The 22,766-nt window shown below is 44.0% G+C and overlaps 1 protein-coding gene across 7 annotated transcripts in view; it reads left to right on the top strand.

Moving 5' to 3' along the window:
- Nucleotides 1–22,766, top strand: part of FNIP2 (folliculin interacting protein 2) — a 109,946-nt gene that overhangs the window by 50,829 nt on the left and 36,351 nt on the right. For 2 of the 7 annotated variants that reach the window (XM_084769678.1, XM_084769676.1), the window contains exons 3-9: nucleotides 1,894–2,040; nucleotides 4,367–4,467; nucleotides 4,575–4,646; nucleotides 8,118–8,218; nucleotides 8,378–8,467; nucleotides 10,171–10,242; nucleotides 18,669–18,798. In XM_084769678.1, coding sequence (XP_084625804.1) covers nucleotides 1,894–2,040; nucleotides 4,367–4,467; nucleotides 4,575–4,646; nucleotides 8,118–8,218; nucleotides 8,378–8,467; nucleotides 10,171–10,242; nucleotides 18,669–18,798 — 713 coding nt within the window. The remainder of the gene's footprint in view (nucleotides 1–1,893; nucleotides 2,041–4,366; nucleotides 4,468–4,574; nucleotides 4,647–8,117; nucleotides 8,219–8,377; nucleotides 8,468–10,170; nucleotides 10,243–18,668; nucleotides 18,799–22,766) is intronic. The other 5 variants (XM_084769682.1, XM_084769679.1, XM_084769677.1 and 2 more) reach the window with 4 other exon arrangements.

The following is a 22,766-nucleotide window of genomic DNA, read 5'->3' as shown; positions in this document are numbered from 1 at the left end:
GAGCCACAGCGTGGTTGCTGGGAATTGAACTCAGGACCTCTAGAAGAACAGCCAGTGCTCTTAACCTGTGAGCCATGTCTCCAGCCCCCACCTTCCACCTTTATGTGGGTTTCAGGGATCAAACTTATTCTCTTGCGGGACAAGTACTTTTATCTCATGAGCCATCTCACTGGCCCTTGTTTTCCAGCTTTTGATAAGAATCTTTGTTGGCAGGAAGGAAATGTTTGGTTGAAGGCAGTTGAGTGGGGTGGATACCACAGTACTTAGAGAGGAATTCTGCCAGCAGGCTAATCATTACACTTGTGGCTAGGCGTGGTAGGTAGGTAGGTGGGTGGGGGAGAAAGCTGAGAAATCTCAGATAATTCCTGTTTACTTTCCTGGTAGTGTGGGACCAGTGGCTTAGGTGAGCCAGCATTGCTTCTTTATTTGCTGGGCAGGAAGGAGATGGCTCTATCCAGAGGCTTCTAGCAGATGCCTTAGATGTGCATCCTCATTACCGCACTGGAGCTGCTGGTGGCAGCAGAGATAGAGGGCTAAATGATTTTACAGGGACCTGCGCATGGATAACTTGCTAATCTCTGACGTGAAGTACTCAATTTATTAAAAAGGTAGCTTAGGCCCAGAAACATTTCTGCAACTTGCCAAGGGCTACAGGAGAATCTCATTGGCAGCCCGCTCACTGTACTGGTTCTGTTCCTAACCACAGGCCATTGCCTTCTACTCCTACAGTCTCTTCAGAGGTGAGACTTCCTGTCACCAGCTTTTAGCCCTCTGGGAGGCTGTTTCTGGCTTAAGTGGTATTAAGTAACAGCTGGAGCTAAAGAGCTCTGTTGAGGGAACGCAGGATGCTCAGGATTAACCCCGTACAAGTTCAGATTCCGTCAGTGCTGGGTTGCCTTCTGTAGACCAGCAAGCACATTTTGTGTTTTGGTTTTGTTTTTTGTTTTTTTTTAAACCTTCCTTTTCCAGTTCAACCACATCCTCTTGATAAGCACAAAGCATCATGAGTTTGAATCAGCCCATGACTGCAAGCATGCGCATCGCACCACCAGTGTGACTATCACACTGAAGGTTAGATAAGTGGCCTTGCACTCATGGGTTCCCTAGCCAAAGCTACATAAGAAAGAAAAGGCAAAGGAGACTCACTAGAAGCCATTTCTCATGAAGGCTGCTTCTGTAGTGAGTGTTCTATTCTGGGGTGAGTGAGGGTATCTTTGTATCTGTATGTCACTGTCATAAAAATTAGCAGTGAATGCTTGAGCGGTTATAAAGTGGATAATCCTCTGTCACCTCTGACCTTTAAAGACCACATTCCCATCATATGCCCTGTGGTTCACAGTAGCTTCCTTTTCAGGGTTTGGCCTTCATCTGTCACAATGTCATCCTGGTGGTTTTCTTTCTTGTCACACCAGGTATGTTAGTAAGAGTATGAGAGATACAAGCCCACCTGCTCTGGCTAGTAGGTTTCTTTTCTTAGTAACATTTAGTTGGTAAAAATTTGAGTGTTAGTGGACATCTTTCCCCTCATCAGCTCCATACTTTATGTGGTACTGAACTCTCCTAAAACCCAGAAGAAGGAGTTTATGACATGTTTAAATATAAATACTAATACTTAAATTGTTTAAGGAGAATAACACGTCTAGCATCTATCTTCTCCTCTCATGGCCTCTCATGTCTTTATCTACTCAAACCATTTTCTGGGTAATATCCCCTTCCCAAATATTCCAGACTCCCACGAGTGTTATTTTTGTCATTATGGAGATAAATGAAACAGAGCTTTTGGTTTTACTGGGATTCAGGCACCTGAGTGTTTTGACAGTTCTGCTTGATAAAGCATGTTGACAGAGCCTGATGCACTTGGTGACGGTACCTTGCCTGCCTCTCTTAACCTAGAAAGCAGAGGATGTCCTTGTTAAGCCGTCAGCCAGGTGCTGTCAGGAGAGCGGCAGTGTCAGCAGCAGCAGCAGCAGCAGCAGCAGCTCGTCCCATGGCTCTGGAGGACCCTTACCGCAGGCTAAGGAGCAGCTCCCGAAGTACCAAGTAAGACATGTCATCTCTAGAGCAGCCATGGGCCTGCAGAATTGATAAGTATCTCAGGAGAGGAGTGTTTTGCCTTGCTTTGTTGTTATTTTGTTGTTGTTGGTTTTTGACACAGGCTGTCAAATATCCTGTCCATGTAGCCAGGGATGGTGACCTTGAACTCCTGACCTTCCTGCCCTCACTTCCCAAGTCTGGGAGCACAGGCATGCATCACATGGGGCTTGTTTTGATTTCTGAGACAGGCTCCCCCTGTAGCGCAAGCAGGCATGGAATGCATCACTTACCCATGCTGATCTCAGATCTTCCTGGCTCAGTCTCCCTAGTGCTGGGATTACAGGCAAGTGCCACAATAACCAGCTTTCCATGATTTTAATTTTTAAACCTGTAACAGAATCTCATCTCTTCTGCTGCTGGTAAAACAAGGTCAGGGTCATTACCAGCCACAGCCTCAAGATGTGTCTGGTAATGTCAAGATTAGTGTGCTGCTGCGTTTGCTCATATTTTACAATGCTCAAAGCTAGTTGAGAATCCCAATTGGCACATGGTCTTTGTACCAAGAAAGGCAGACTATAAATCAGAGAGGGTGGGTAGAATTTATTAGTAGAGAATATGAGAAAATCAGTTGGTTTGTGTCTGAAGTGGGAAGAAGTTGATAGCCAGAGATGAATCAACCCTCTATTACCAGGACCCACAAGTTTATCGTTCTCTTTCCTCTGTTGTCATCATGCAGAAATAGTGTGTGTGTGTGTGTGTGTGTGTGTGTGTGTGTGTGTCTGTGTCGCGCGCGTGCATACTTAAATGTGTATATATTGGAGTTTAAAACACCGGAAAGATTCAAGAAAGCTATTCAGGAAGAGTCCTTTACTTTTCTTTGAGCTGAGGGCACACTTGCAGAGGCTGGCTATGCTTGTGTGCCTGTTGCACACTAGTTTGTTTCATTCTCTTCTTTGTCTTGTCCATAGGGTGTCATCATGGTGTTGTGAACACAATCTCTAAGATGGTGGTTCTCAATCTAAGGGTTGTGACTTCCACCGGGTCCCATATCGGGTATCCTGCACATCAGATATTTATATTACAATTCATAGCAGTAGCAAAATTATGAAGCAGTACCAAAAAGTTATGAAGTAGTATTGAAAATAATTTTATGGCCGAGGGAGCACCACAACATGAGGAACTATACTAAAGGGTCTCAGCATTAGGAAGGTGGAGAACGAGTGCTCTAAGACACTTTATAGCTGAAGAAGAGGTCTTGACCTAGAAATCAGTCATAGGGGATTTTCTTGTATAGATAATGAAACAAAAGGATGGCGGAAATGCTAGTGAGCAGATGTCCTTCAGAGACAGCTATATCCAGTCAGTGATTTGAGAAAGACGCGATCCGAGTAGGAAGGCAATAGTAACACCTAAGCTTGAGAAAGCAGACTAGAATGTGTCTACTGGATTTGAAGGAAGGTGGAACATGGAGGCCATCTTTAGAGCAGGCAGCATCAGTCAGGCAAAGCCAGGCCTCTCTGCGTCAAGGGCTGCCATTTAGCAGCCCATCCTTCAAATAAGAAGGCATGAGAGACCAGTTGGAAGGGTTTCTCAAGTTTGTTTTTTTTAAACTTTAGAGCAGTAAGACCACCTTTATCTCTCAGATCTTCACAAGGCCCTGATTGAACACTAGTGTACCAGTCACTTTGCTGAGACTAAAGCACCACGACCAAGGCAGCTTACAGAAGGAGCTTATTTGGGATTATGGTTCCAGAGGGTCAGAGTTCATGATGGGAGACCAAACACATGCTGACAGGAGCAGGAAGCTGGGTGCTTACATCTTGAACCTCAAGTGTGAAACAGAGAACAAACTGGAAGTGGCAGGAGTCTTTAACAAAATCTCAGAGCCCTCCCCTGTGACATATGATCTTGAGCAAGGACACACCTCCCAAGCCTACCCAACCACCAACTGGTGACCAAGTGTTCAGATATCTGAGCTCATGGGGAGCACTCTCATTCAAATGACCACAACTAGTAATTATTTAGCTTACTAATACTAAACCATGTACCTTTTCAAGATCTACTCAGTACCCAAAGAAGAGGTATTCTGTTCCCTTCACAGTTAGAATTTATAAATTTGAGGTCATAGTCTTTGTTGTTTCAGCATATTATATATATAAAGAAGAAAAAATTTAAAATAGTGATTATTTGTCAATTACAGCCGATGGTCATTGTAAGGTGGTCAGCTGTAGCTTTAAGATGGCATCGTGACAGCCAACTCAACTAGAGACCGAAAGATTCGTAGGCAGTGCTTTCTATTGAACTGCTCCATGTCATGTTTCCCTCTGTGCAGTACACAAGACCAGCATCTGACGTCAACATGCTTGGAGAAATGATGTTCGGCTCTGTGGCAATGAGTTACAAAGGCTCCACCCTGAAGATACACTACATCCGGTGAGGTTGCCCCTGCGCTGGCTGTGAGGACTGGGATGCTGGTGCTGACTTCTTGATTTAAAAAGCAAATTTCTCCCCTCTTGTTTTTGTTTCTGTTTTTTTTTTAGTTCTCCTCCACAACTGATGATTAGTAAAGTCTTTTCTGCTAGAATGGGTAGCTTCTGTGGAAGTACAAATAAGTAAGTGTGGGATTTTGTACCCCTTTCCTGTGGTTTTGTGTATCTGTTCCTAGGTAAATCCTTGAGGGTTGTGAGACATTTTAAATAGGTACAGATTAACAGAGGCATTTGAGTCACTTTCTAATAACAGTAAGTGAAAAACCTTTGGGCTTTCTCAAGTGGCCCTTGAGACAGATGACTTTGTTTGTTTTTGGGAAAAGGGTCTCATTAGCCCAGGCTAGCCTTGAACTCAAGTGGAACCTACTTGTAGCTGAGGATGGCCCTGAACTCCTGATCCTTCTGCCTCTCCCCAAAAGAAGTGGGGTGACAGGTGTGTGCCATCATACCCAATTGAAGGGTGCTGGAGATTGAACCCAGGCTTCATTTGTACCAGGCAAAAGCTGTATGAGTTGCTATATCCCAGTCTGCTAAGTGACTCTTTTATTTTGGATCGTCTTTTGTTCCTACTGCCAGTCACCAAGTTTTAATTCTCAGAAAAATATAAATGAAGGGGAAGAGGACAAGACTGCTTTGGTGTTTTGAGGGGTTGGGGAGTGGGTGGGGATGAGGGAGCAGGGTCTAGCCCAGCCTCTCAGCCTCCTGAGTGCTGATGGCAGTGTGAGCCACTTCTCTTACGTTTATTCTTTTACCTCAGAAAGAGTGAAATAATATGCTTTCTCCAGATGGGAGGGCAGGAAGCCATCTGTCTTAAGCAGTTAGGTTAGCCTTTGTGCTTGATAGGTAGTTGGGCCATGTGGTCTTTTTCATTTTCACACCTGGTCCATCCAGCACCCCACCCCCACCTCCAGTCAGATTCAAAGGAAACTTTATTTCCCCAAATTCCGATGCCATTCTCCTCTACCAAAGGAGCCATCGCTGTCAGACGGGACACATGGCTAATAGGCATATTAGGATACCAACATGTATGCTGGCCTGCAGGCTCCCTCAGTATCACAAGTACCTAGCTCTTCTCACCTACCTTACCCCAAACTTCTCCATCTCAGAAGCTTCTCATTCTTCATATGTCTGTGGTATTTTGGCTGTGCTCTTTCTCCTGTCTTCCTGTCTTGGCCCACTCTCCCTATTCCATGCCCTGGTCTAGTGTGCCGGCCATATTGAATCTCTGCTCTGGACTCCTGCAGATGCCCTGGCTCTACAGCCCCTCATGCCTGCATCAGCAGCCTTCCCCTCAGCTCTACGCTGGGCTAACCAGGTCCTTAGTTTATGCGCACCTCCTCGTTACACTGCTGTATAACTGGAACACTGAGACGTCTAAGCTCTTATCAGGAACATTTCTTTATACATTTTGGAGTTTTAAGCAGAGATGCTTGGTGTACTGTTGGCTTTGTTGTTGATTTTTGAGCCAGAATCTTGCTGCGTTGCTCTGTAGATCAGGAACTTAACAGAGATCTGCCTGCCTCTGCCTCCTGAGTACTGGTATTTAAAAGGTGTGTCCCATCACCACGAGGCGGTTGTTTAGTTTTTGAAACAGGCCTTGAACTCACTAGATAGCTTAAGCTAGCTTGTAACTCTGTGTGGCTCAGAATGGCTAAAACTCACTATCGTACCATGGCCTTGAACTCATGGACCTCTAGCCTCAGCCTTGAGTGCTGGGATTACAGACAGGAGCTACCATGCTCACTTTGCATTTTTAAAATAAAACAAATGACTTGTTACACTTTTACTATAAAACATGAAGGGCATAAATTAAGGGGCGTGCTTAGCAATAAAATGAAAGCAGTTTTTCCTAATTCAGCTGCGTAATTTGGGACCACTAAGCAAATAAGTCTTTGCCTACCTTCCCCAAGATAGCACTTAGGAACTGATGTTGATTTCTTACCTTACTTATTTATTTACTCATATCTTACATTGTGACCACAGTTTCCCCTTCCTCCCTTCCTCCCATTCCTTCTCCCAACCTCCTATCTCCCCTAACCCACTTCTTTATTTCCTTTCAGAAAAGGGCAGGCCTCCCAGGGATATCAGCCAAACATGGCAGATCCGGTTGCAGTAAGACTAGGCACCTCCCCTCATATTAAGGCTGGATGAATCAACCCAGTAGGAGGAAAAGAGTCCCCAAAGCAGGCAAAAGTGTCAGAGAAAGTCCCTGCTCTCACAGTCCCACGAGAACACTAAGCTACATAACCAACCATAACATATTGTAGAGGAGCTAGGTCAGACCTATACAGGCTCCCTAATTGCCAGTCTCTGTGAGCCCATATGAAACCAGATTACTTGATTCTATGTTCTTTTGTTTTTTGTGGTGTCCTCAGTCCTACTTGCTCCTACACTCCTTCCTCCCCCTCCTCCACAGGGTTTCCTCAGTTCAGCCTATGTTTGGCTGTGGGTTTCTGCATCTGTTTCCATCAGTTGATGCATAAAGTCTCTCTCATGACAACTGGGCTAGGGACCAATATATGAGGATAGTAGAATATCACTAGGAATTATTTCATCATTTATTTTTATTTATTTTTTATTTTTTTTTTTTTTTTTGCCAGTCGTGTTTGGTTCTATCCTAGGCCTCGGGGTCCTGGCCCTTCAGGCAGTGTCAGTGGTGGGCTCCCTTAAGCCATCCATGGGGGCCCACTCCCACAGTCTCTAGCCCACCCTGACACATCTTGCAGGCAACACAAATTGTAGGTTGGAGGTTTTCTGGCTAGGTTGCTGTTCCAATCCCTCCACTGGAAGTCTTGTCTAGTTACAGGAGAGGTGTTTAGTTTTTATTTTGGGGTACAGAAGGAGCTGTTCAGACATAGTCTTTGTAACTTTAGCCCAGACAGACATGGAACTCAAGGTTCTTTTTTTGCTTCTACTTCATGAATTCTGGGATTATAGGCATGCACCACCATAACTAAATGCTACTTCATTTTTATGAACTTTTTCATATCTTTGGCAAAACCTAAATGTTTATTTATCCCACTAACTCTCTATAAAAACATATTAAGCTCAGATTTATGTAAAAATTATTTTTTATTGTTCTATGTCATTTTCAGTGACAGTTTTATTTTAGCCAGAAGCTAAAATAAAATATTAAAAAATCCGTTCTGTTTATTTTTATGAGTAGTTCTAATTTTCTTAAAGTGAATCATAATTTTTGATATGTCTTACTCCTGAAACAAGTTGCAAAATTATTAGTAGATATTAGCCGCGACTTAAAATGAATTAGTTTTGTGTGTTTATTGAAAACCCTTGAGATGAGTAGCAACATCTTAGGTGTCAGTTTCTAGAGCAGAATTTAAAAATGAGTAGCAGTATGGGAGGCGTCAGCTCCTGATAACAATTAGAAGTTGGTGTCTCATTTCAGACACTTAAGAATGCAGTTGCGTGGATTGGCCGCTTCCAAAACATTTTCATTTTCTTTCAACATATTGCTCCCAGCCTACCATCCTGACTCCCCTTGGTAGATGTGAAACTATTTATTTATACAGCAAAACTCTGATTGGCTGATCATTTGTTGTCTTTTTAACTCCCCCCCCCCCCTTTCTTGATTAGCCTACAGGACAGCTTCGAATACATCAACCAAGATCCTCAGGTTGGAAAACTGAACTCAAGCCAGAGCAGTTTGGGTCCTTGTCGTACTGGAAGTAATCTAGGTAAAAATGAGGCGCACGAACAGATTCGCTCTCAGCACTACTGCTGGGCACATGTTTTGCTTTATTTGAGTTTGCTGTGTTCAAGTTCAGTCTTGTCGTCATCTTTAACCCCTGTTTATTTGTGTGTGCCCTGCGTCCGTCCTCTGTGTTCTGCTCTAGGTTTGCTCCAGGCGTGCAGCAGCAAACTGCTGCAGGGGCTGTCCGAAGGAGGGCCGCTCCGGCTCACCCGGAGCGCTTCTTTCTTTGCAGGTTTGTGTGGAATGCTGAGCACAGTGTGGCCCACACACCTTAAAACTCCTATACAGGTTCTTAGGGGGAAAAAATCCCATTTATTATTCTCTAGAAACCCAAAGGGCTTTTGTAAGAGATGCTAGTTTCAAATGATGCTGGAGTCACAGGAAACTCTTTTGTGAATGTCTTTGCTAATGGTACAAATGCGAGCTGACTTTAATCTGAAATGGGCCCTTAGTGTTTCTAGGAGAATTAATTTCTTCTGATTTCCCCAGGCTTCCTCTGCTGCTGTGAGCTGTTTCTCTTTGCTGTGGCATCTTTTATCCATTTGTTCACCTGCACCGTTGCTTGCATGGAGCATCTAAGTCACACTTTTAGGAGCATGGAGTGGTCAATTAGTGCGCTCTCTCTCTCTCTCTCTCTCTCTCTCTCTCTCTCTCTCTCTCTCACACACACACACACACACACATACACACACACAGTAACTTTCTCTCACACACATTAACTTACTCAAATCATTTAAATGCAATGTCTAGATTCCTTATAGGTGTAGTAGTCTTGATAATTCTGGATATTTTCTGGGGTCTAACTGGCCTTGCCAGCAGTGGCTGCTCAGTGTTCATTCTAACGTGATTAACAAGCATGGGTAATCTTCATGACTAATATTTGTAGTTATGAGGAAGGCAAATTGGATTTTTTCATCTCTTCCTCTTCATAGCCTGTAATATGCTAAGCATTGTAGTTTTCCGAGGCTCTAATGAAACTGATAGCGCTGTCCCAACCCAAAAGAAGTACAACATGTTCATATGCTCCCCTTAAAACTTGGAAAATAAAGATGTCTCCCCCAAAAAGATGCTAGCAAGTGATATTCATCCACAACAGTGGCTTCGTGTTCATTAGAAAAGTTACTAGAACAGGCTGGAGAGATGGCTCAGAGGTTAAGAGCACTGGCTGCTCTTTCAAAGGTCCTGAGTTCAATTCCCAGCAACCACATGGCGGCTCACAGCCATCTGTAATGAGATCTGGTGCCCTCTTCTGGCCTGCAGGTGCACGTGTAGGCAAAACATTGTATTCATAAGTAAATAAATCTTTAAAAAAAATGTTTTTAGAACAAACTCTCACCTACCTTTTAGCCCAGTCAGTCTGAAGCCTTCTAGGTATATGTGCTACTTAGAGTGTTTTTCTAAATTTATGCCAGGACATGAGTTCTTCCTGAATAATTATGACACCATGTATTGGGAAAAGAACTGGAGAAAAAAAACTGTTAAAAAAATTAATGTTTTCTGTGTCTGCCAAGAAAGGGTGTTATAAATAAACATTTCTAGATTTATGGAATGGCTTTTAGCTGTTTCTGTCCCTAAACTGCCAACAACTATTACTGAAACTAGTTAATTATAAAGCATCATGAGGGAATGGCTGAGGCGGTGTTGGCTGTAGTAACTGCATGGATGGTCTAATGTACATGGCCACTTGTAACAGCAGGCTGTCACTCAGAAGAATCTGTAGTCTCCAGCATGAAGGCAAATGGCTTGGCGGGTTTGTTTCTTCACTTCTTGTCATCTTTTTATTTATTTAATTTGCTATCTTTATTTATTATATATTAGGCCATCCATCAATTGCAGTAGCCTACTTTGAAATCTTAATAATTACTGAAGTCGTGTTTTAAAATGTCTCTGTCTTTGGGAAAGCCTAATAATGTTTTCCTTGTCTCTTTGTCTTAGCGCACAGCACACCAGTTGACATGCCAAGCAGAGGGCAGAATGAAGACAGGGACAGCGGCATTGCTCGGTCAGGTATGGGATCTTACTGGCTTAACTGATAGGGTGGGCTCTCTGTAACCGGAAATAGGAAGTAGAGAGGTAGACCTCGCTCTGTTCTTCCCCTTCCCCCCCACTCCTCACCCCCTTTTTTTCTATTCTCTATATTCTAAGTCTCATGTGTCTGAGGACCTGAAACTTTGATGTCCAGTACCTACGAATGATTGTGTACACTAAACCAGTCTTATCTAATACTCAGATGTACATGAGACTAGTGTATGCCGGTAGCTTTCTTCCAGTGGCAAGCTTTGTTGTGCTTGCTGTGCTCGGGATATGCTTGCTGACTGCTTAGTCAGAGGATGGAGCAGGCTTCTGGCAGTCAGTCTACCTATGACAATGGGAGGCGCGTCCAGCTGACTTGCCTACCCTTTCTATCTTGTGATGCTGATCTAGATTGTTCCTCAGGGACCCTTATCTGCTCACTTGGAGCCCTTGCCTTGCCTAATACTGTCTATAAGGCCTCATGGTTTCTGCTTTTGTGCACAAAGCTGCTTTTGATTTTTAATTTGTAGTTCAGATCTAAGGTCAGTTCTGAGTTTCAAGGACCAGGAGGCGTGTGGAGCTTTCTTTGCCTGATGAATGTGCATCCTACAGGCAGCCTTACAGTGAGAACCAGGGGTGTCCTACTGGTCTATCCTGTGATATGTGACTCCTTTACCAGAGGCCCATCAGTTGAGTGGCACTAGCATGCATCAGGCCTTGCTGTCTTTCCTCTTGTCTTTTCACCCATTCATCCCCTGCTGTTACCCCCAGGTTCTGCCCCCACTGCTTCTGGGCAGTGTCAGAGCCTTTTACTCACCCTGTTCATCTCTTTTCCCAGAGTCACTAAGGAAATGCAATAGTTGCTGAATCTCAACTGTTTCTTTATTATATATGTGTTATTAACCCAAAGTTGTTTTTTTGTTTTGTTTTGTTTTTGTTTTTTTGGGTTAAAATGGATTCGTTTTGGTTTTCTCTGTGAAGTAGGGTTTGGAACCTTCAGTCAGAAGCGTAACTTCCAATTATTAAACCTGTGCCATTTATACTGAGTGCAAGCAAAGTCTGGAAAGGTACAAGATCTTATGTAGCTGAGTGTGGTGGCACACGCGCGCGCGCCCTTAATCCTAGTACTCTGGAAGCAGAAGCAGGCTATCTCTGTGACTTTCAGGCCATCCGAGACTACATACGGAGATCCTGTCTAAAATAAAATGAACGAATGAATAGATGAATAAATGAATGAAAAAAGAAAAGCTAAGTAAGTGAACTGCATGTACTATTGCTCAGGATAGTTTCATCCTTCCCTGTGGTTCCCAGTGTGCTGTACTTTGAGTGAGTTCCGCCGATTACTCAAAGACCCTGAGTACATGAAGAAGTGTAACCAAGCAAAAAAGGGGCTGAGCCCTGCCCTGTTGGTCTGTGTGGGCAGGCCTGGCTGGAGCTGGCCTTGGTGTGACAGCTTCAGAGCAGGAAGGATCCATCATTGGGATGGGAGTGTGGCTGACCCGCTCTGCTGGGTTCCCCAAAGTGCTTAGTTTCTCTCCTGATGCAACTTATTTCTACTTATGGACATTTTTTTGGTCCAAAAAAGAGATTGAAAATTTGAGGGAACTGACATCAGCAGAAACATCAGTAGGATGAAGTTTGGAGTTTCCTAGTTCGTTTGCAAATGTTTGATGTTTCTCAGATTTTAAATTGCTTCAGTAACTGCTTTTCCTTGTTTTTTTGAGAGGCAGGCAACTGAGGGTCCATGTCAGATTAAATTCATGAATCTGTGGCAGCTAGATCCAGCAGTTTTCTCAAAGCCCATGAGAGGAGCTTGTGACTGACAAATGGGAGCTTTGAGAGTTGGAGAAGACTTTCTTTGGGGGTTTGAGGATCTTTACTTTTAGCTTGTGCGTTGGTATGTGTGTATTTGGACCTTTTTGTTTTGTTTTGATTTTTGAGGCAAAGGTCTCTCTACATAGTCCTGGCTATTATGGAATTCACTATGTAGACTAGACTTGCCTTGAACTCACAGGGATCCACCAGCCTTCATGCACCACCACGCCTGCCTCTTCAGACTTTTTCTCTCATACCTTCTTTGCTTTTGATAATCATGATGGTTTTTAGTGTTGGGTCTACTATTTGAATATGTCTGATGGAGTCCTCATGATTAAGCTGTGGTTGTGGGTTTGAGCTGGATAACCACAAAAGTAACACAACGTCCCTGCTCACGTGGTGTCAAGAGTATCAGCTAGCAGTATAATTCAGGAGTAGTTACTGGCCTTGCTTCACAATGAGGTTGTGTTAGCTGGGTTTCCTCACTATGAAGCGGATTCCCCTTAACATATGTACACATTCTTTGCTCCTCACCTGAGATGTGCTCCCTTCCCTTCAGGAGCAAGCGTCTGCACAGCTTTCTAAGATTTTCTGCATGGGAATTGTCTGTTTTTCTTTTTGTAAAATCATTAATCAACTTAAACTTTCTAACTATTTCAAGGACATTCATTTTTCACTTTGGGTCATAACCCAATAGTACTGATGTTTGCCTGAGTTGCCCAGGCCTGGGAGCACCTGGGATGCCAGTGACCATCTTTTCATACATCAGGGGGCAGCAGGAGACGTGAGCTCTGACACCCCTGTTCTGAAACTGAGGACTCCCGAGTTGTCTGATGTCTACTGTCCCAGCCCTAGAGTTGGAACTTTCATGGCTCCCTAGACCGTCTCTGGAGGGCAACATGGCTCTTTTGTGGATATTCTGGAAATGTCTACTCTGTTTCTGTACAAAGTAAATGCCAATTTAGAAAATTATTTTTTAAAACGGGGTCTCATTAATTTGTTGATCTGGTTTGCCCTTTAACTCACTCTATAGCCCAGTCAGGCCTTGAATTTATGATGCTCTTGCCTTAGTCTTGCTCAGGTAATAGGCCCATGCCATCACACCTAGCGAAAAAGATACTTTTGTTGTTGTTTGTCTTAGAGACAGGGTTTTAAGAGCTGATTGCAATTACAAATTTTCAAGTAAGGGGGCTAGAGAGATGGGTTGGTCTATCAAGTGCTTAATGCATAAGCATTGGGGACCTGAGTTCGGCTCTCCATAGTCCACATGAGATTCGCACATGTTGACGCTCATCTAGAGTTTCAGGATTCCTTGATGAGGTGGTCAGTGGAGACAGGAGGGTCCTCAGACACTCATGAGTCAGCTGGCCTGGCATACACAGTGGTAAATACACGAGACCCTGGCTCAAACTCTATGACAAATAAGTACCAACAAACCCTATGACTTCCACGTGTGCTGTGCAACACACACACACACACACACACACACACACACTCACACTCAAGAAAGGCCTTAGAGAGAAGACACTGGCTGCAGGCTTAGAGGAAGTAGCATTCATAAGACGTGTCGACTAATGGCACATGGGTTACAAGGAGGGACATGGGACCATGCACAGCTCTCTGGTTTCTGACCTGAGAAACAAGCAGGGGAAGATATCATTAACCATGTAGGGAAAGCATGAGGCTGTTGAGGGAGACAGAAGTCTGGGGGGGGGGGGGAGGCAGGGGGGGCGGGGCAGGATTATTTTGTTTTTTACTAGAACTGTCTCCAAATTCTCCAATTGTGAACCATCTGGTATATTTAAAACAAGAAGTTGGCTTGACAGGGCTGGGTCAGAGCATGTGAAATCTGGAAGTCTTGAGTACACATGTGGTGAGCAGTGTAAGCCCAGCAGGCTGGGCTTGAGGCCAGTCTCTTCAGGCCAGGTTAGTTGTAGCCTCTCTTCCTCCTCAAAGCGTTCAAATTTAGCCAGAAAGAAAACTTTCCCATCCTCAGTGTAACTGTGTTTCCCTGTCCTTAAAGCACCCAGGAGGAGGACAGCTGTTCCCTCGTTTCTGTTGGAATGTGTGCAAATAAACCTTCAGTGTAAGAGCAGACATTACAGAGGTGCTCAGAGAAAACTGGCTGCAGCTTTGCTGCAGAAGCAGGATGCACTCGCTCTGGACACTCGGTGTTAATTTCAATGAATGACCTCACATGCATATTGCAAAAGAAAAAGGAGGGTTTTCTTCAGGGAGCAAAGTTGGCTTCTCAAGCTGGCCAGATGGCTTGCCAGAAGAGGGAGGAGGGACTGACTAGGGACTAGTGGCAAGCTGGGCTCAGTGCTCCTATGTGGGGTTAGACCCCCCCATTAGCACCGAAGCGAGTCTGCTCTTCCAGGTAAGGAGTAGGAGGGGACAGGAGGTGGGAGTGAGAAACAAGAGGGGACAGTGAGGTGGGTGAGGAGCAGGAAGGGACAGAAGATGGAGCTAAGGCTTTAAGGCTGTCAGCGGCCAAGCATCCAACTGTGTAGTCAGTATGGTTACTACATGGCTACCCTTTGTTTGCCTAAGCCTTTACCCACTTAACCCGTCAGCACACAGAGAGAAGACCTGAGTTGGGCTGGAGGGCCGTGCTGCTTTTTGGTAGTTGGGTATTTATAGTGCTATGGATGGAGCCTAGGGCCTTGCACATGGTCCTCTATCAATCTGCACCCCAGCCCTTGGCACTGTGGGTAATGTCCCCTTTAGGGAGAGGCCATGTCTGTCTCTGTCTGTCTGTCTGTCTGTCTGTCTGTCTGTCTGTCTGTCTCTCTCTCTCTCTCTCTCTCTCTCTCTCTCTCTCTCTCTCATACACACACACAGGAAGGCTTGAGTTGCAGCCTATCTTGAGTTGTGACTGTACAACCTGGGATCCTATTGAGCATGAGAGGAGGGACGGCTTCTGTAGGGCTGTGGTCATCTTCTACACTTCCCTGTCTTCCTGGACAGGCTTTTCTCGGGACCCCACGTGTCTTCTGTGGTGTGTGATAATTATAATATGATGGGTATCTTTGGTTTAGTCTTTCAGCTACTGTATCTGGCAGTATTGTTTCTGGTCATTCCTTGGCCTTGCTGTACCTCCATATCATGTGAGCACAGCAGTCTCTACAGTAACTGTCTCTTCATTTGTTTAAACTTCTTCTAGTTCAAAGTCAGGTGTTTGATATTGGAGCATTCAGTTATTTATTTATTTACTTATTTATTGATTGATGCTAAAGATGAAACCACAGGTCCTCACACATCTAGTGGAGCTACTACTGAGTCATATCCCAAACCTAAGGTTCAGCCCCCTCCTCTTATCTCCTTCCCTCCCCCTCCCTTACCACCCTTCCTCCCCCTTTGGCTTTAGCTAAGGCAAATGGGGAGGGAGAGCCTTAAAACCTTTTTATTTAGGTAGGGGTTTTGTATTTGTAGTTTTTTGCAGGTCTCTCATTTTCCTACGGCTCATGGAATAGGCTAGGTTAACTGGTCGTCAATCCCCACAGACCTGCTTGTGTCCACTTCCCTGTGCTGGAATTGAGGCTACTTCATGGCCTTTTACATTGGGGAGGTGGGGGTGGGGGCTGGAAATAGAACTCAGGTCTTCATGCTTGTGTTAGGGTGAGAAACACTTTACCAATTGAGCTATTCCCCACCCCCCCACCCCCCTTAGCTTTTCCCTTTGTAATCTTGTGTCTTAGATCCTTGTTGTGGTTAATTTACCAGTGTGGCCTAATAATGTTTATTATTAGGCCTATTATTATTATTATGGTAATATTTTCTAACCCGCTAGCAATCAATTAAGACACAGACACCTGTTATATTCTAAAATAGCAGATATTAATCCCCTAAATGACTTCCCATGTGGAGCAGGTATGGAATCCCTTCCCCAATACCATGTCATCTGCTTCTAATAATTTCTATCAGAGCAACCTCCAACAGATCCTTGTTTAAGAAAAAATAGAATTTAAAAAGTAGTATAAGTAGCAATGGAAACTATAAGGGATTTAGAAATATAAGAAAAAGTTATGAAACCTCAGGTTCAGTGAGAGCAAGTCATATGAATCAATCCGTAAACCCAGTATAATTTGAGTTATTGATTGAATTATTGAGCCAGACTCAATCAGCCTTATTTATCTGAAGCTGAAGAAAGGACCAGCTTTAGTCTATTTACAGCTCTCTAAGGGACTCTTCATTCTTCGAGCCCGGACTGTGGATAAAAGATACGCAGTGGCCGAAGAACTTTGTTAGTGGCGACAGGGACAGACACAGCTCCACACTGTAACCCAAATTAGCCTGAGTGAGGAGTTCGCATAATCCTTTAGGGAACTTGACTCAGGCAAGCCCAGAATGTGTGGCTTCAACACTGAAGAGTTACAGAGCAAACCAGTATGAAGCAAGAGATGGGGGCTTCTTAAAAAACATCTTCAGTAGAGAGTTTAGGTACAGGGTTAGAAGAAAGGAGCACAAGAGGAAAGTAAGACCCCCGTGTGAGAGTGACCTTCTCACGGAAGTCACAGGTGAATGTCTTAGCCGTAGCTGCAGGTGGTATTTTGATAGCTATTAGGTCACATCTCTTTCTGACAAGTGAGATCACAAGATGGTTCCAGAGATACTGCAGTAAAAATATAATCTAATGAGGTAGCCAGGGACCACTAGGGTTGCACAAGGAGGTTGGACATAATGTTTTTGCCATCAAGGAACTTTGTGGTGAGACTATAAAATCATAGGTTTTCCACTGGGAAAGGAGAAAGTCGGTAAGCAAATCAACGTTGTGGTTTGGCGATTTGTTGTTGTTGTTCCCTTTGAAATAGTGTCTCTCTACATAACCCTCACTGCCCTGGAATTCACTATTTGGACCAGGCTGGCCTCAAACTCACAGAGATCTGCCAGCCTCTGTCTCCTAAGTGCAGGGAATGTTAAAACTTATATAGCGCTTTTGAAGACTTTCTTGTTTTACCAGTGATGTTAGGGAAGTTTTGTGCTGCTAAACTGTGTCCCTAGCCCTCTTTTTGTCCTTAACTTCACGTCAGGTAGGCCATGAACTCCTCTCTGTAGTAGTCCTGCCTCCTACATAGCTGGAGTTACAGGTCCGTGACAGCTTAGGGACCTTCTAAAGTCTTAAAGTCACTTTGATTTAGGAGCTAAATTGTATTGCCTATAACTTTGTTTATTAAATTAATTTTCTGGATTTGAAAATGAGGTTCAGAGATTGGCCATAGTGGCACATGCTTTTAATTCCAGTATTAGGGAGGCAGAGACATATGGGTCTCTGTGAGTTTGAGGCCAGCCTGGTCTACATAGTGTGTTTCGGGACACCCAGGGCTACACAGATCTTATCTCAAAAAAGCAAAGCAAGGCAAACAAACAAAAAGAATGAAAAAGAGGAGTCAGAGGATCTCATGTGCATGAATTGGTTCCTTTGCCTAAGTTTTACCTCCAAGTAGAGAGTGAACAAATAAGCCAAAGGAAGAAATCCATGTAAGCAAGCTTCGGAATGTGATGCTAGGTTACATGCGTACACTGTGTCCCTAGGAGTCTGCAGTGTGCACTCCAAGGGAAGCAGCGACGGTGCACAGCAAAACCTGACCATGTGCTGACAATGTGCACTGACCCGACCTGCAGGTCGTGGGTTAGGAATCCCTGTGACTAAGAACAGAAGGTGGCTAGGCAGAATGGTGGTGTGCTTCTGTAATCCCAGCACCGGGGAGGTTGAGGCAGGGGGACTGAGCTTTAGATTGCATCAAAATCTACTGTGTGCCTCCCCCCCCCGCCCCCCTTTATCTACAGAAACTTCTGCAAGAGAGAAATTTTAGTCTCCCCCTTCTGGGTATGATTGGTAGAATCCAAAAAATAAGAGAGATGGGAGGGGCAGAGAGAGGGGGGATGGGTGGAGGGAGGGAGGGAGAGAGGGAGAGAACATGTATGTGTGTGTGTGGTGTTGAAATACACATTACATAAAATTTGCCATCTTATACTCTTTCTGGAGGCTGACTGTAGGGAGGCTGTGTAACTCAGGCCAGCCCTGGGACTCGGAACTACATAGCTTAGTTGGCCTAGTACTCAAGATTCCCCTGCCTCTGCATCTTCAGTACTGTATCACCATGCCTGGTATATTATCTATCTATCTATCTATCTATCTATCTATCTATCTATCTATCCATCTATCTATCCATCCATCCATCCATCCATCCATCCATCTATCTGTCATCTGTTAATTCATTCATTTGTGGGGGGAGGGGGTGAGTCAACATGTGTGTGCAGACTTTTAGGCATGTGCAGCGTGAGTGTGTGCCAGTCGTCAACCTTGGATGTCACTTGCTTTCTTAGGTAAGGTCTCTTCCTAGGAGGTGGACTTTTCTTATTTGGCTAGGATGACTGGCCACTGAACCCCAGGGGTTCTCCTGTCTCTTCCTCCCCAGTGCCAGAATTACATGTGGATACTAGCAAGCTTAGGTTTTTCTGTGGGTTCTGAGTATCCCCCAGTGGAATTCATTGTAAATGTATAGCTCAGTGTTATTGAATACATCAGTAATGTGCATTATAGCGTGTGCATTGTAAGGACTCAAACAGGACTTTCACATTTGAAGTTTGCTCCCTTGCAGCTTCGCTGAGCAGCCTTTTGATCACACCCTTCCCGTCTCCGAGCTCCTCTACGTCCTCTTCTAGCAGTTACCAGCGCCGCTGGCTTAGAAGTCAGACAACCAGTTTGGAAAATGGCATCTTTCCAAGGAGGTGAGTTACATGTTTCCTCTGGCTAAGGAAAGTGCTAGTGTAAACAGCCTACGGAACTGCCTGTTGTCAGGGGCAGACAACCTGAAACTCTGTGATTAGCTCCAGCTTAGCCTGAAAGTTTGCACGTTAACTTGTTAGGAGATAGCAAATTAAAACTAGGCAAGCTGGCCTGGGATTCAGTATAGCCCAGATGGCACTGACTCACCATCCTTTGCGTCTGTCTCCTAAGTGACGGGACTGTGAGTATGTTGACATTGTACCCAGCTGAAAACGCATCCTTTTAATTTAGAAGGTACTGGAAATGCCTGGATAGCTGTGCAATGTACATGTTAGATTTGGTGGTAACTTAAAGCAAATATAATCTCTCTTTAAGTCCGATTCCTTACAGACCTAGCTCTAAAAGTAATAAAGGGTAAATCGTAGTAAAGTAATAAAGGCCCCCATCAGGCATGTGCTAGAGCATATTAACTAGGTTCTAAGGGCTTTTCATGTGCATTAGGATAATAACAGGTTCTGCCTTGGTGTTATTAGAAAGGTAAAATAGATTAGCAAGTCAAGTATTCAGATGGGGTTTAGTATATGGCCAAGAAAATATGACAAATAAGACATTGGTGGTGGTGGTGGTGGTGGTGGTGTGTGTGTGTGTGTGTGTGTGTGTGTGTGTGTACATATTTATATTCATTCATTTATTCATTCCCAGCACAAAGGAAATTGACTTAGGACAAGCTTGTGTCCAAGGCCAGCCTGGGCTACACACAGACAGACCCTGTCTCAAGAAACAGAACTTGGGCTTTCAAGATGGCCTCTATATAGCCATGGCGGTCCTAGAACTCACTCTGTAGACCAGGCTGGCCTTGGACTCAACAGAGATCCACTTGCCTCTGCCTCCTGAGTGCTGTGGGATTAAAGGTGTGCACCACCATGTCCAGCATTTTTTTTTTAAATTGCAGATAACACACTGACCAGTGTGACTTATATACTGCTATTATTACTCTCATTATTGGTATCATTATAGCACCTGTCAGCTTCTCGCCATTTCCACCTTCGCTGCTATTCTGCAGCCTCTGCAGTGGGCTATCCCTGGAGGCTTTTATTTGCTACCAAATGCTTTTTCATTCCTTCAGATTTATGTCTGAAGCTGTCTGTAGCATTTCTAGATGTATGCCTCTAAAATCCAGAAAACAAATGGAATGGAGACCTGACACTGGGAACTGTGAATCGTTCCTGAGCTTCTACCTACATAAGTATCTTCAGAAAGTCTGGTCACATAGTCAGGTCTGGCTACATCATTTATGGGACTGCTTAGCACAATGGTTGAGGTCAGATCTGATCTTACATTGAGCTATGAAACAGATAATATGATGGGTCTCAGAACATCCCAATAGCAACTTTGTTCAATTTAATAACCAAAAGGCTTCCAAGGGGCATGTCTCCATGTCTGGCTTCTTTGGGATTTGGTGTTTTCCTCCTAAGAGATGAAATGCCCAGGGTTCCTCTGTCCCCACAGGCAGCAGAGGTATTACTAGCTGCAGGATGCACAACACACTCAACCTACAAGCCCAATACCAAGTCTACCACTTAGCACAAAAGATGGCCTGAAGTGAGAGTAAAGCCAGCCTTAAGGACTATATCATTCCTAACAACCTTAGGAAGAATGGTCTATTTATTTATCTTAAAATTAAATTTTACTGGCTTTAAATGAGATATGGCCTCAACATGTGGCTCTGGCTGGTTTGATATTTGCTACATATACCACACAGGCTGGCCGAAAATGCATAGGAATCTACCTGTCTCTGCCTCTCCAAGAGTTAGAATTGAAGTCGTACACCACCATGTATGAACAAAGTTGCCATTGGGATGTTCTGAGACCCATCATATTATCTGTTTCATTGCTCAATGTAAGATCAGATCTGACCTCAACAATTGTGCTAAGCAGCCCTGTCATCAATTATAGTTTCTCCGTATGTACTAAAATGGTGATAGGTTTTACTTTAAGTGATTATAATTTTGAGGTACTTACAAATATCAGTGTATTCTTAAGTGTAACAAAATACAATTAGATTTTTTTCCTTTCCCTCCCTTCCTTCCTTTCTTTCTTTCTTTCTTCCTTTCTTTCTTTCTTTCTTGATAGTGTCTAGCTCTGTAGCCCTCAATAGCCTTGAACTTTTAGTCCTCCTGCCTTGCTCCCATAGGCCAGGGTTAAAAGTATAAACCACCATGCCTTCTTTATTTGATTTCTCTATGGAAAAGACCGAAGTGTGCAACCATGGTTGGTTTTTGTTTGTTTCAGGTGTGTGTGTGTGTGTGTGTGTGTGTGTGTGTGTGTGTGTGTGTGTGTGTGTCTGAGTGCTACAACATGATCTCGAGATGGCAGGTCAGGCAGGTCACTGCTGATATCCAAGAGCCTTGATTGGCAAAGGCGATATCTTGGGTAATCGCTCTAACATGGGCCTCAGAGAGCTTTCTGTTTTCCAGGCAAGCACTGACTGCTTCGGTTTCTGTACTTACAAAAATGGCTTCTGCAGCTTACGTAGAAACCTGGAGAGAGTATGAAAAAGTATCTCTCTGTATTTGAGCTCTTTGAAGCATCCCCAAGCATCCTTTGTTGTGGAATAATAAAAGATAATTAGGATGCCCTGTGACCTGATTTGTTCCAGTGTGGGTAGTTGGTCCAGGACTGCAGACTGCAGCCCAGCGGCTCTAAGTGTTAGTAGAGATCTGTGGTCAAGACAGTCAGACCTAGTCCCTGTTCAGCTAGGAAAGTTCTACAGCAGTTCAGCAGGTGGCACTCTCTGCTGTGCTAAAACTGGTGGCAGAGTTGACCATTGTTTAGAGGCTAGAGATGGAGATGAATGAAATAGAGCCTAGTGGCGATCGCAGCTTGAATGTAAAAGGTGCCCGTGGCTTGAGGCGGAAGGGAGTGATGTGGGTGCTTTACTTTTGATAAAGAACAGAAAGGACGTTCAGCCGAGAGGCCCATTTTACACTATAGCTCAGAAGAATATTTTGTTGCTAATTTTTTTTTTTTTTTTTTGAAACGAGGTCTCAGTATCCTACCCTGTCCTTGAAGTTGAGTTCAAACCTACCTCCTCTGCCTCTTCCTGAGTGGTGTGGGACTGCAGATGCTCACCACCGCCGCTGGCTAGGATTTCTATATGTAGAACAGAAATAGTAAACAGAAGCAAGCTTTTAATACAGGGACATTGCAACAAAGAGTAGGAACCTTTTTAAATATAAAAAAAGGTCGCCTCCTGTGCAAAAATTTGTGACAGAGTGATTCTCAAGGCCTTTTCTGGTCATTGGGATCTGCTGATTTCTTAGAGAAAAGAGTTGGTGGTGTGTGACACCTGCAGATCAGGAGCTGCCTGTCACTTACACCCTCAAACCAGATCTTGAGGGATGTTAAGGAAAGCCGAATGGTATACCTCACAGCCTGGAGCACGGTGCTCCCCTCCTTTCTTTTAAACATAGCTTTCCTAACCGTGCAGCTTCAGATGCGAGCACATTGGTAAAAATGCAGGTATAGCTTGAAACATACAGGATACTATAGACTTTGAATAGAGCTTTAAAAATGGTATAGTTGGTGAAAAGACTATGTGCTGCTGTGTGGCAGGCTAGTTATACTCATCTGCCCTGGCCCTTAGTTTGGTGTAGAACAAAGCACATTCTTTTATCTTCACTCTTGCCGTTAGTAGCTGTGTAGTAAATGCTTCCTCACAGCATTTAAGTAAGAGTCAGGGTTAAACCATAATTGTATTATCCCAAAGACAAATTGGATATATAGTGAGAGCGTATTGGCTCTGTGGTTGTTTTATTACAGAAGCGGAGTCTCTCAAAAGGATCATAGCTTCTTTGAGAACTTGCCTATAATAGCAGAAGAGAGTTGAGCCTTTCTTCTGCTTAACAGATTTGCCAGCGTGCTCAGTCAGTTAATCGCATGGCTTCATCAGGGCATTTAGAGGAGTAAC

This window comes from Acomys minous, assembly GCF_964271855.1.
Source record: "Acomys minous genome assembly, chromosome: 19".
In the NCBI taxonomy this organism is placed as follows: domain Eukaryota; kingdom Metazoa; phylum Chordata; class Mammalia; order Rodentia; family Muridae; genus Acomys; species Acomys minous.
The sequence above is the reverse complement of the archived record's forward strand: the minus strand, read 5'-3'. Positions and strand labels throughout refer to the sequence as shown.